Consider the following 14,666-nt stretch of genomic DNA (forward strand, 5'->3'; position numbering starts at 1 on the left):
AAAAGAGATTTTAAAGTTGAAGACAACTTGCAAACTTTTATATTTTAGTCAGAAATTGAAAACATAAATAGCATTTCGCGGGACATAAAATGATATGGTGGGCCAGATCTGGCCCCAGGGCCTTGCGTTTGACACCAGTGGGTGTTAGATGTGCAGGTAGTGTCACATGATTTGTGAAAAAAATTATCTTTGTCTATTTTTGTCACAAAAACCTTGAATTGAATAGGGTTGTATAAACCTTGGAATATTTTTAATCTTTGGATTGCAAGAACTTAATACACACACAAGAAGTATAAACCATGTCAATAAATTAAGGTATCAACTAAAAGGGTGTGTACACGTATGAAACTACATTTTTCCATTATTTATTAATACTAACCCTGTCCAAGGTAATGTACAGGTAATGTTTTGTGAAAAAAAAGTTATAATCATTTATCTTGGTCTATTATTGAGAAGAAAGTGTGAGAAAACGTTCTTAATATACAAAAAATGTACACACACCACAATTCTATTATATGTTTAAGCGGGAGGAGTGTTTTTTTCACATGTATACATTTAGTTAAAGGAAAGTCATTTATAATGTTCTTTTTGAGGTTCTTTCTTTATGTCTCTGACATCCTGTTCCTGCTGATTCCCCCTGCACTTTCTTTGTTCTAGCTCCCAAGCTGGCAATGAAATTAGGATGTGTGCATGTGCGTGTATGTGTGTGTTTTTCCATTTGGCTGCGGGGCACAAATTTTGCCTAGCAACAAGTGGCCACACAGGAAATCTGATTCCAAGCAACTTCTTTCATGTTCATTCTAGCATGCCTAAATGTCTGTACATTTATATATGATACCATGTTTTTATTTTTTTATGATTAAAAAATAGGTAGCCTGCGGTTGCTAGGCATGCGTTTCTGCGTATTACAAGTCAAAATTACAAACCAGAAGAGCTCATTTTATATGAAGATTCCTGGAAAGACTTTATGACTACATTATTGCGTAAAACAGTTTATTTCAGTAGCTTAGTTTTATGTCACTTATTTTATAGATTGTTTACAGTGACATGTTTTATGATTTGATATTTTTGTTGTTTAAATTATTATTTTAGAGACCACAATTCAACTTCATCTTGACAAATATCACATCAGAATGGATTATAAAAAATAAAAATAAGAAGGAATTGGTCCTTTGAATGTTAGTATTTAGTTTGACCCCTGTGCTGTATTTTGTGCATTCCTTTAATCTTTATATCAAAGGCATTGCACATCAAATAGAAAGCATTTAAAGAAGACACTAGGGAGCTGAAATTTCAGCCAAATGGTGACAGCGTGTCAAAGTTCAACATGGCATGACTAATTAATTCACACACTACCAGGTGTGTGTGATCCTTTGGCTAAATTTGTGCTAGTTTTAATGATATTTTGCACAATTTGCTCAAAGCAGCCAATTTAGTCCATTAAATTAGCAATAGCAGCATTTCCATATGTATGTTATCTCATATGGAAAATATACAATGAAAAACTTTATTCATAAAAAAACTTCAAGTCATTTCATTTCCATCCAATAATGTTCTTTTGGGTTTGGAAGCTGCCAATGTGGCTTTTATTCATCTTTTAACAAACTGGCAACACAGTTCTGTTATGTCACAAAAATTACACTTGTTTTCTTTTACATATCATCATCACATTTTTTTTTTGGCATGACTGATATGTTGTTGTTTGGAAACACGTAAAACATATTTCTATACATCATTTTGCAGGAGGGTCTTAAAGATGTGATTCAAAACGATTTGTGGATGATTATACAATTAAAGTCATGAATACATCAATAATGCAAGCTAGGATAAAATTATTTTTTTTTTACATAGTTTACAAATTCTAGGGATGCACCGAATTTTCATTTTCACTTGGACCGAAAGATAATTAAAACTGAAAAAAATATGAAAAACAGAGGTTGTGATATGGTACGGCAAAAGTCTACAGCATTAGTACTATCATTTAACTATGTATGGTGCATTCAAACGCCAGTGGACATTTTGAACTCAGTCTGTCAGTGCGTTAAACAATAACTCCAAAAGTCTCAAAAATGTGGGCTCCTATCAAACTACAAAGTTGACTTATAGCTAGTAGGACGGTGGAGATGTTTGATGTTTTATTTAATTACCATAATTCCCCAGATATATAACACACTTTTTTTTCCCAAAAATGAATGCCAAAAGTACGGGTGCGTCCTATAAACAGAAGATTCATCCGTCAGCCAGATAAGATGAGTTTTGGCGCACAGATGTGAATTTTTATATCGGCCGTATTCTTACTTACAATAATTACCGTAGCTGGACGAGCTGGAGGGCGGATGTCAGATGGCTGTTAGCAACAAGTGCCTGTTACAGCGGGATTATTTTCAATAAAATAATCAAGTAAACTGAACCAACATCCGAGTCCATCCTTGTTCATTCTCAGGAATATTCGTAAAACCCAGCAGATCATGTAAAAGTTACAATGTCTCCAGTTGATTCAATTAAGAGTGCACCGGTTCGAGAACACGGAAAGGTATTCCATATGCCTCGTTCGTTAATTGCGGTTTTTTGGCATAGACGCACAATCATCAACTTGGTGAAACACGGATGCTGCTCAACTTCGGGTTATTTGTGGTAAAATGAACTCGAACCGCGTCACGAGGAAAAGGAAAATCAACTGCTTTGAAGCCCATTTAACACTGACGAGGCACTCAAGGACCACTCACAATGTGGGAAATCTGATCAACGCTTCATTTAACGTGAACAAATATATAATTTATGGATATGAACACAAGAAAATATGAGGAGTTTACAAAAAATTACATTTCTTCGGTTTTGCTATAGTTTTTACATTGTTGCCAAATTGTTAGTGCATCTTATATAGTGTAAAATTTGACCCCATAATTAAGGATGTGTCTTATACGCAGGTGCGTCTTATATTTGGGGAAGTACGGTACAATAATTGTCCATTCTCATCACTTATGTTTACAATAAGTTGTTAAATAACTTGGGTTTTTTTTAGTGGTTGCTGTGTAAATGAATCCAAATAAAGAACAAACTTGTCTCTGTTATATAGAAATATTAAAACATTTACATTAAAAAAACCGAAGCCGATTTAGATGAGTCGCCTCTAAACAGGCGTTAAAACATTGACCAAGAATAATATTCCTGGTCGTGGTCTGCAGGACATCGCGTGTGATGTTACAGTCCGCTCCCAAAGTCGATTTGCTGCCGCGGGGATATGTGCGGAGAAAGCTTAATTAGAAATATATTTTTTCTTTCAGCGTTTCGGTTTCCGGCCAAGCGTTTCTCATTTTAGGTTTCGCCCAATCATTTTCATTTCAGTGCATCCCTAAAAAACACACAATATGAAAAGTGACACATAAAAACGCATGTTCAGTCATTAAGGCCAGCGCCACAGAACGGCAAATTAGCAGCATAATCGCTACAACGCTGAAACGGCAAATGTTTTTTTTCGCATACCTTTTAATGTATCCGGGTTCCGTATTATAAACCGATTTGCAATGGCACTATATAACGTATATATAGTTGCGCTTTAACTTCCTTTAGCCTCAATTTAAACCAGAGGATGGTCAAGCTGGAGAACGGCCAATGTAAGCCTTCATTAACCCTCCCAATGGAAACAAGTGAAATAAGCGTTGGGCCATGCTGCCTCCTCATGATTACATAGGATCATATTTACAGTAAATGAGAACGTATAGCAGTGCTCCTCCTGTGACATTTACAACAAGCAAACTTTCTTTTTTTTATGTACCTATTTTTATGATACATCTTTGGAAAAGGTCCAGCCTGTTTAAGTGCTCGGCGAAATCTCGTCATTAGGAGGGTTATAATAACACTTAATGCTTGGTAATTGTGTGCGTACGTCGTCCTCCCAAAGCCAATTAGAGCTCTTATTTGCTGAGAACTTAAGTTTGCTCAAAATAATTGTTTTAAAAAAATGCCATATGCTTGTCTTTACATACAACCCTGCAACGGTGTAATTTCCTCAAGAAAATGAGCCACGGGAAAGAAACCATTAAGATCAGCAAAAAGTTATTCCAGGCAGGGGGAAGGACCCAATGAGCGGAGCGGGCGGCAAGCAGCCTTTGCAGCCTCGAGTGTCCGTGCCCATCTCCATATTGTCATCTCGCGACATCTGCTCGACATGACAGCAAAGTGCCACTAAAACACATCTCCTCAGGGTAAAAAAAGGTGAGAGGCTATGACAGCTCTAAATTGCCTATTTCCACCACCTGAGCCGTCCTCCGCGTTTTCTTCCACGTTGACTTCTTTGAATTGTCCCGTAATTGCTTTAAGTCGCTTCTTTTCCCCTCCTCATTTCTGCCGAGAAGGTTTATCTCATCGCCGCCGCCTTCTCTCATTACTCATCCCGCTCGGGATCATTCGAAGTGACTGGACGTGTTTGCGGCGAGAGGAGCCAAAGGTTGTAAAGACGTAATATCTCTTGTGCATGAAGCCGCCGCATGGTACCGACTTGACTGCACTCTCCTTTGCTTTTGTCACCGCCATTTCATTTTCCTGCGCTCACGGGCACCGCTTAATGCGTTGTTGTTTTCAACAGGCGCACGCTGAGGAATCTGAATCCATTTATGCCCCTTCATCTCCTCTAATGTACACCATAAGGCTAATTATTGGACTCCAAGGTACTCGCATTTTCTCAAGACGCAAGGGTCAAATATCAATGATACAAAAGTATGGCCTTAAAAGACGAATAATATAGTGCAGTGGTACATTTTGGACCATGAGCCGCTACTTTATTTCTTATGCATTGAACCCTATGGCTTATAGACCACTGCGGCTTATCTGCAGTTGGTTTTACGAACCATCAGGGGACAATTTCCCAGTTAACAGCGGGAGACAGAAAAAGACGCTATCTAAGTATTGTTTTGGGTTTGAACTGCTATTTTATTCGCCTCCAGCAGACACTCTCCGCTAATAAATGCAAACATGCACGTTACTGTTGTGTTGGTACAATATTCTAACTATCCGAGTGTAATTTAGAAAATCTTTTGGTGCTGCTCTTATTTATATATATTTATATATAGTTATATCATCTGCATGTATGTTTCAATCTTTGTTGAAGGTTTGTCGATTCTGTGATCAGGCACTTTGAATTTTTTTTTTTTTTTAATAAAAACAAATATTTTAAAAGGTAAGTACCATGTTTTTGCAAAATTATTTGATGTTACAACTTGCAGTTTATAGTCTGGTTCGGCTTATACATGACAGAAATAGATTTTCTGTTCAAATTTTCGAGGTGCAGCTTATAATATCATGCAGTTTATAATCGGATGCGCCTTATCGTTCGAAATTTATGGTATGTGTTTTTCAGCCTCTAATCAGTGTAAGGCATTTTGGGATTTAAGAAAAAAAAAAGAAAAGAAGACGAATTAGTGGTTATTAGTGGCATCTCTTGCAACGCTTTAGAGGACCAGTACAGCGTACCAGCACTTTTCAATCATTTTTAGCAACTGGCATACCAAGACTTTTTACGAGGTGCAAATGAGCCTAAATTGTACCCTCTCATTACATTTCTAACCCTACCTAACAAAATAAAGGCATGCAGAGTTTTGCAGAAGAGCCATTATAACACAGTTTAGAAATAAATTGATTTGTGTTCCAGTTAATTTGCCTTTAATTTGAAAAGAAAAAAATAATGTCTGCCATGGGATTACAAAGCATTAAATATTATGGTATACCATAATATTAGGTGCAGTCTTGATGATGGGGTTTATTTCCATACTCAAACCATATATAAGATGCATCATAATGAAAGGCGAATGCTCACATATACGGTTGCGCCTTAAACTACAAAAAATATGTGAGATTTGCTGATACCTTCAGAAACCTTTGTAAAACCTCATGTACCCCTTGAAGTGCCTTCAAAAAGCCCCATTTGAGAACTGCTATAGAAAGTATTCCTATAATGTCACGGAATCACCTTAATCGACTGACTGGCCATTTTCTGGTGAAAAGGTGATTAACCAATAATGTTGTTCTCGTCAACAAGCTATACGTTAGCTTGATGACTACTTTTCAGCCATGAAGCTATATAATGGGCAGGGAGGCCGATGCAATGCCAAGGGGCTCACAGATGATCTCGGGGAACAGGCTTTGCTTTTGCCGTGTGAAATGTAATTGCACATCCATGGCACCAGATGGTGCTATGGCACACTCATTGTCAAAGTTTGTGCAGGCGTAATAAAGTTTTTCATTTGCTCTCGACATTTCTGTCAAATTTATAATAATGATTGTGATTTAGAAAAAAAACACTACAAGCTAGCTTGAAACAATGACATTGACTCACAAGAACACCTCACCGCGTGACGTCAGTGAAAATTATTATATTAATATAATGAATTATATATAATTATATAATATAATAATAATTATATATATAATAATATAATTATATTATAATGAATCCTTGGTATGAAAACAATGTGAAGGAACAGTACAAAGAATTTAAAATGATTGTCAACGGGTATGTGTTGAATTTTTAGACCATATTAGGCCAAGCAGTCTGCTCGGATGGTTGTGTTAAACCGTGAAGTTGTAAAAGTCAAATACGTGCTGCACCAAAAACCACCTGCAACTCTTTGGCCACCACAAAACGTACATTTAATCAAACGGCAGTGCAAAAGCAAGGTTATTTTTAGTAGCAATTTACTCACCACAAGAAGTGATTTAATTTCACTGGAGTCAGTACCATGTTTTGACTTTAGCAGCGTTGTGATTAACCGATAAAGCGATCATTGAGAGCATCGTGCGACGACAGCCGAGGAAGAGCCGAGGGGGCGAGCGGGTAAAAGAAATCCGAAGCGCGATGCACTCGAGCACGCCGCTTGTGGGTTTTTGTCTTGGAGAGCACGTAGAGTGAACGTGGCCTTTGGCAATGTGCTTCTTGTTAAAAGAGGGGATGTACTTTAGTGTGAAGGCAGGCTCTGGGATGGACTGTTTGCCCAGGCGGCACTTCTCAGTTCAGCCATGCACTGCTATCTGCTCTGGAGCTAAGACACCGATACTGCTGCACTACTGATATCTTTGAACTCTTAAGAAGGAGAGGAGTTTTCTTTTTCAATGGAAGCCTTTTCGCAGTTCTTTCTGGCAACTTCTCTCGGGGAATTGGCGCGGTGTTGAATGTGGAAATGACGGGAAAATGAGCAGAAGATGGACGACTTAGTTGCTCCCTCAGTCCCAGTCCGAGATGAGAACAGGCAGCAGCAAGAGTGGAAAAAGTGGCGCCAGCGAGTTGGCTGCTCCCCGTTGCCTCTCTGTGGCCCTTGACTCAGTCTTGGAGTCTTTCTCGGAATACGGCGGGATGATGTTAAATTCCTCATTCTTAACCTCCTCCTGCTCCACTTCTTCACTCGTCTCAATCTGGAAACGAAAATCAATCGAATTAGAGCAGAACTAATTGAAGCTCTCTTTGTTTATTCACATTCATGTCAGTTAATAACAGTTTTGGATTTTTCATTAACTCATGCACGCCTAAAAACCTATTTTGAGGTATATACACAAAACCATTCAAGCAGCCAGTCACATATAAGGATATTTTAAGGTTGTCCGATACACCTGCCATGCCGTCATTCCCCAATATAAGATTTGCATTTTTTTTTCCCAAAAATGCAGCTTATGATAGCTTAGGTTGTTATGGCATTATTTTAAATAAAAGAAGCGAGCAGGCTGAACCACCGTCTGAGTCCATCCATGTTCAAAAACAGGAATATTACTATAACAGAGAGGATCCTACAAAGGGTCTGATGTTACTAATGGCCCACAGGGCTGTGTGCATCGGTTAAAGAACACAAACGGGTATTCCATTTGACTCATTGATTAATTGCGGTCTTTTGGCATATACACACAATCATAAACTTGGAGGAACACGGATGCTGTACAACTTCGGCTGTTTATGGCAAAACTCGAGCTGCGTTGCGAGTAGAAGGACAAACAACGGTTTGGAGCGCATTCACCATTAAACTGGCGCTGCATTCAGTGACCACTAAATGTGGGAAATATGAAACTCACTTAACTTTATCCTTAACAAATAATATTGGCTTGCGGATATGAACACAAGAAAATATAAAGTATTGAGGAAGATGAGATGTATTCTGTTTTGCTTTAGTTTTTATTTGTTGCCAAATTTTGGTGCATCTTATACACGATAACATAGAAAATAACAGAATTTGACCGCAAAACAAAGGGTGCGTCCTATACACAGAGACGTCTTATATTTGGTGAATTACGGTAAGTAAGCAACTTTGGGTAATTAATTACCTAAGAAGCAATAAGTTAGGTTATTTATGTTATTATTAGGTTATTGTTAAGGTCAAGAAAAACAACAATTTGGCAAGTTTTTCCTTTTTCAAATTGATGTTCATACTAACGTAGTCCTTTTCGGTTGAGTTATTTTGATTAGTTTTCATGAACTATACCAATCTTACTTTGATTATTGTTTCTGTTTTATATTATTTTATTTTGGAAATACCAAAATTGGGATTTCTTTCATATTGCAAAATGTATCCCCACTAGAACAATATGAAAAAAGCTCAAATAAAATGACTTCACTGAACAGCATATTCATGCCTAGAAATGACCTGGCTTTAAATGACTTTGTACCTTTTATCTCCAAAATCATATCCTTCCATTAGTCAGTTAAGATCCCATTTAAATGGAATTCCCTGAAGTAAAAGGAATCTAGAGATAAAGGTAAAAAGGCAGATTGTGCGATCACATCGACCTTGACAGCAGAAAACAATCGGCTCATCCTTGAGTCCAAAAGAACATTTGTATCAAATGTGAAGACATTGGCCCTCGGCAATACTAAGACTGCAATCATAAAAATGGAATGGATGAGTGAACAACCTGAAAACGCAATTTTTCCATCTCTGTGTTGCTGAGGCAGAAAAACAACAACAGGTTGATATCTCACTTAAATTGTTAAGAAGTGTTGTTGGCCAAAGTGAAATTTATGCACGTTGTAGCTGAAAATGATTGCCTATGTTGTTTCTGCTTCAGAAAAAAAAAAAACTTGGATTGCTACTGATTGCTGAACAAAGATGATTTGATGTCAGCCAATCAACAGACCACTCTGTGTCCGGCATTTTGGAGACTGTATTGCTCTGGTTGGCACACACACAAAAGGGTGCCAAAAAAATTATACAATGAGTTTCTTTGATACCATTGATAAATAAAGGGTCTTTTTTTTTGCACATTCCCATTCCATGAATGATTTGTCATCAGTTTTCTAACAATTTGCTGGAAATTTAAATGACTGATATCATGATATTTTAAGCTTTGCACTGTGAATTAATGCATATAAATTTCGTATGGCATACTGGCATTTGGATCTCCCATTAAAAATGAGTTATATGGTACCGATATGTCAAGCTAGGAAGTGAAATGTCTTGTTTACTGAAGCAGCACTTACAGTGTGACTGCCTTGCCCTCTTTATGATATGGCTCAGAGCCGGCCGGCCACATCGTGATTGCTCACAAAGGTGGCGGAGCACTGGAAACAATCTCAGTCGAGTGAACAAAAAAGTCAAAACAGGTGTTTTGCTGACATTAAAATGCAAATAGTCTCAAGAGGCCGTGCTCACAAAGAACAGTTTCTCCTGTCAAACCGGTCCCGTGGGAAACCAATATTCATACCATCAGTTTTGTGGATGAATTATTTACTAATGATATTGACTGTCCAGGAGTGTGTGCCGAGTTTGCTACCAAACACGCACATTTGTCTATTTCCACAGTAGTCAGTTTCTTCAGCAAAACGTAAAACTACTGTAATAAACAACATTGCTATTAAATTGGTAGAAAATCTCTCCTCAACTCAATAACCAAAAGGAAACTACAAGACATGGATAAGGTTGGTGTGTATTTACTCATGCACGGGTGATACCAGGGCTTGCTATCGTCATCAGGCCAAGTTGAATTCCTTTTTAATCTCGCCTAAAAATTTGTGAGACAAAAACCCTTGAACCATTTTTTTAAATTCAAATCTAGATATTTTCTGTTATTGTGGTAGATCAATTGTCTAATATACAACAATAAAACAGTAGTTTCAGTCATTTATTTTCTTCAATAGACTTTTAAGATGTAGTTGCAACCATTTACAGTCTGCTGTATTTGTGACTAGTTCCAAGTCCTGGCAGCAAACTTTAGTTTTGTTCGGAGGAATGGGTCTGTTTTTTTGTTTCTAGCCTACTGCATTGATGCAGTAGGCTAAACTCGAGCTACTTCTATGGAAAGCAAACTCATTCTTACAAAGAATGCATATCATTCTGCCTTCATCAAAGATTCCGTCAGGGCATTTTAAAAGTAAAATTTGCCATTCGTTGGACCGAAAACCCTCACATGCATCTTGACTTTCACATCTTTCTTCCGCTCAAGAATGTGCCCTCCCATCCACAACAGCAGTCGATCAGGTTAAGCCAAACACAAGGACAGCCAATCAGTATGGACTTCAAGCTGTTATTGACCTTGTTTTCCCAACACCAAACATTTCAAAACCAAGAAGCCCGATGCATAAAAACAAATCTAATCAAGCAGATTAAAAATTAGAGTAAGGCAGTTTTGAATAATAACACTATAACTATGACTGTTATTTTGACACGTATTTTATTGGTATCACTAATCCGAACTACTGGTTACCTTGATACAATGTCGTTACAATCAGACTGTAACTCAACTCCAAAATATTGAGTCCACCGAAAACAGCGTTGCCAAAATTAAAAGCATCAAATGCAACGAAATCGCTTTCGTTTGCTTTCAAGTCATATTGGCCACTCCACTTACAAGGTCCTGTTTGCAGCTGGAGCGGATGAAGCCTGTAGCGTGTACACTGTAAACACATTTGCTGCTCTGTGATGTGAGCAGGAAACAGCTGTCACCATGGAGAGTCACTCACCCAGCTGTCGACCTATGTCATGACGATTTCTTGAGCCCCAAAACGGAGGATGTGCACTTTTCACCGCTAATGATTAATTAAGTGAATTGATGCGTGCGTACACTCATATGTTTCGAACATATGGCTGTCATTTCGCCATGCTGACCGTAACAAACTATCATCTGTGATGCTGGACATGCTCACAGCTCTAATACATCAACACTTTCTAAGGTATTCATTCGGTTTAGTTTATTCGGCAATGTCAAATCAAAATACAAGCGCTCAAAAGGGGTTTATTATTAAATAAACTGTGTTTGAATGTTGAATGCATCCCACCAGTGGCAGGTTTTGCAGCAGTGGGGTGTTTTGGGAGGATTATGAGAAAAGAAAGAGAATATAGAGAGTGAAGGGGTGTGCATACATGAATATTAAAAGTTGAGGGCTGAGCGTAACGTTGCAAACACCTTCAGCTAATCCGTGACCACAAAGAGCAGGAGGGGGTTTGGGGCGTTTCACTAATCTGAGGTTACAAAGGCGAACGCTGGCCCCAAATCACTCCTGCAGTCCCCGCATGTGCCATTTTAGTTTGAGCTAGTCTTCCGTTGAGACTGTAGCATTGGGTAAACCGTCATGTGGCGAGAGGGCTTACTTACGGTGGTAAATTCCGGGAGAGAGTTGACGGCATGAACCTTCTCCTCGCGGACTCTCAGGGAAGGCTCGGGAGCTGGAACGGGGCTGGTCTCGGCGGGGGGCGCCACGGAAACTCCCATGGAGCTGATAGCAGCACCTGAGGCAGAGTCAGCGGGGGGTGTCTTTGCATGCTTCATTATTCACCACCACCAAGTCATTCTGACTTCTCCACTCTGTCCTATATTTGAATACATGTGCACTGGGAGGGTTACGAAACCGTGATTCGACTGAGGCGATGAACTTTTTCCTTTTTGGGAGACACGAATAACCTTACCCGTTTTAAGTACAATTTCCAACGCACTAATGATTATAACTGTGTCTGTCATTAGCTGCCAACAAGTCTGGAGTAATCATGGGCCCATATCAGATTCTGATGTTTTGATAACCTGAAGCGGTGTGTTAAAATTACAGCTGTATTTTTTGCCATTAAACACAATGTATTTTATTTTTAAACAATATTTTGAGAATTTGGTACATTAAGGTACAATGTTTCGTACAAATAAAGAAAGAAATACATTAACATTTCTTTTGTGTTTAAATTGTTCTTAGCGAGTCACAGTGCCCCAAAACTAGTAAGACAATGCATATTTAGAAAACAAACAAAAAAACAGAAATTGCCATCTAATTATTTTCAAAATGGCAGCTTGTTGAGTCAACTCTGCAAGCACTAATGATAGTGTATTACCCAACTGCACCGCACTGTCTGCTGTGAGGCACACTAGATATTTTAAAAAATCCTCTAAAATAATCATGTAATATATTTTCTAAATAACCTATAATCTTAAAACTGTACTGAAAGCAATTGCGTTTTACTAGCCTGAGCATAAATCAGCATTTTTGATCAAAAATGAGCACTTAGGTTTGCCTTTTTGAAGAAAAAAGATCCTTGACATTTTTGTAATCCGAAGGACAGCCCTACTATACACTAATGAAGTACACTAAATGAAACGGGAAAAAAAGGATAAAAAAAACACTACTGACATTTTTAAATACGTTTTATTTTTAAGAACATTTAATTGACGAATATTATGTTTTATACTAAGTGCATTTGATGTCAGCTGCTTCAAGACTTTTACCCAGCAAAATGTGGAAACTTTTTATTTTTATTTCTATTAAACCATTGGATATTTCACACAAGACTGGCTCTTGTCGCCCTAAAACAATTGTCATATAAACTTTTTGATGAACAATAGGAGCATTTACAAATCTTTCTATCACAGCTATATGTGTTGCTCAACACCAAATGGGCTTACAGTATCTGCTGTATTGCAGAGAAAAACCCTTATTATGATCTGTGGAAGATTTATTTTGAAATGAAGGTGATCACAGACAGCGCAGCCAGAAGCTGCATCTTCCAAATGACACTTACGCAGACAAATGTTGTTTTTGAACATGTGCAAAATGCGCTGACAGCCCTGCCATTCGTTGCCGCTGCCGTCACACGTGCACCACTGGGACACTTCTGTACTGCTGTTGCTCACGTAGTTGGGAGTCATAATGGTTCCTGGAAAAAGATAGCAAACATCAATGTTAAATTAGCCAAGGTACAGCATTATTAATGTTCCGTGCTTCTGTTGAAGAGACCGAGAAGACTGCTGACAATGTTTGCGATGTCAAATATGATTTGAAATACACAATAAAGGAAGAATGAGGAACCTACCAGTAGCAATACAAATCTGAGATTATTGGGGGGGGGGGGGTTTCTGACAGGAATCCCAAACAACTAGCAACAAAGGGGCTTAAAATGACATGTTTTTCTGAAGAACCGCGGTGCGTCAAATAGATGGAGAAAATTGTATTTTTTTTTTTTTATAAAATTGTATTTATTTATTTATATGACAGTCTTTTAATGCGATCTTTGAGTCAATGTGTTGAGTCTTTGAGTCAGTTTGACCTTAGTTGCAGACAGAAAATTCAAATTTCAACAGGACTACAAGTGCAAAACTTATTTAAAGTACAGGACAGGGAGTCCTCGACTTACGACGTGGATCCACTCTTACACCATACAAATATAATAAACAAACAATAAATAAATAACTAAACAATAAAATAAATAGTTTACCCTATACGTACTGTACAGTAAAGTATTTTGCTATTATTCTGCCCTTTTTTGCCCCCGTTTCATCGGATGAACTTTGTTCTTCCACCACAGTTTATTTTGTAGAGAACTCTTGTTTTGAAAGGCCCGCAACCGGAAATAGCGTGGCGGCCATTTTCACTGATGTGCCTGCGGCCAGAATGGCATCAGAGAGGCAGGTTGGATCTCAACCAGTCACTTTAATTACATCAACAAAACCCAAAAACGGAACATAGAACTGGAACGGTCTCTCTTGCAAGCAACAACTTGTTCGTTGGCGTTTCACCATTTTCAGACCGCTTAATAATATCTAATTTCACTTCCTTGGTGATGGCCAATCGTTTGCCGCCTTCGTTGTAACCCCGGAACATCGTAAGCCGAGACCATCGTAAGCCGAGGACCCTGTCTACTTTCAAAATCCTCAAGTAGTACTTCAGTATGATTAATAAATTGATTTGGCTTGTTTAAACTTGATTCAGCGTGAACGCTAGTTATTGCCCACAAAAAATCAGAAGAACAAACAGGAGTAAAATATTGCAATGACGATTTGTGAAACTTGTAAAGAGTTTCTTTCTGGAAGGGAAAAATTATAAAAGCTGCTGATGAACGCATAATCCTTCAAACCGTGTTCTCCCTTTTCTGCGAAATGATTCCATCTCTCAACATTTTCTCCGCTTTCGTTTACTCACCTATGAGTCCGGCGTAAGCCTTGAGGCACATAGCTCTGCTCTCTCGCATGCAGCCAGAAGCCGATAGAGGAGCTGGCTGACAGTTGTGTTGGAAATCAGCAAACCGGGATCTGACGCATACGAGGAAAAAAAAAATCTGAATTTTTAAGGTGCCTTAAGGGTAAAATGTACTGATTCTGCTTTGGGATGGAAATGATCACGAAGTGATGCCTTCTGTGGTATAAGATGCTCTACCTAACTGCTGTTGTTTCATTACTTCCACTTAAAGACGCATTACGCATGGAGAGCATGTTTATGA

The 14,666-nt window shown here is 38.3% G+C and overlaps 1 protein-coding gene across 3 annotated transcripts in view; it reads right to left on the reverse strand.

The window, feature by feature from the left end:
- Nucleotides 1–14,666, reverse strand: part of gfra3 (GDNF family receptor alpha 3) — a 56,913-nt gene that overhangs the window by 10,602 nt on the left and 31,645 nt on the right. For 2 of the 3 annotated variants that reach the window (XM_088440092.1, XM_088440090.1), the window contains 4 exons: nt 14,369–14,478; nt 12,972–13,106; nt 11,566–11,699; nt 1,533–7,404 (listed from right to left, as the gene is read on the reverse strand). In XM_088440092.1, coding sequence (XP_088296218.1) covers nt 7,216–7,404; nt 11,566–11,699; nt 12,972–13,106; nt 14,369–14,478 — 568 coding nt within the window. In that variant the 3' untranslated portion in view covers nt 1,533–7,215. Of the gene's footprint in view, nt 1–1,532; nt 7,405–11,565; nt 11,700–12,971; nt 13,107–14,368; nt 14,479–14,666 lie in introns of those variants that run through there. The other variant, XR_015868528.1, reaches the window with a different exon arrangement.

This window comes from Hippichthys cyanospilos, chromosome 18 (genome assembly GCF_059441005.1).
Source record: "Hippichthys cyanospilos isolate Australia breed blue-spotted pipefish chromosome 18, RoL_Hcya_1.0, whole genome shotgun sequence".
Taxonomy (NCBI): Eukaryota; Metazoa; Chordata; class Actinopteri; order Syngnathiformes; family Syngnathidae; genus Hippichthys; species Hippichthys cyanospilos.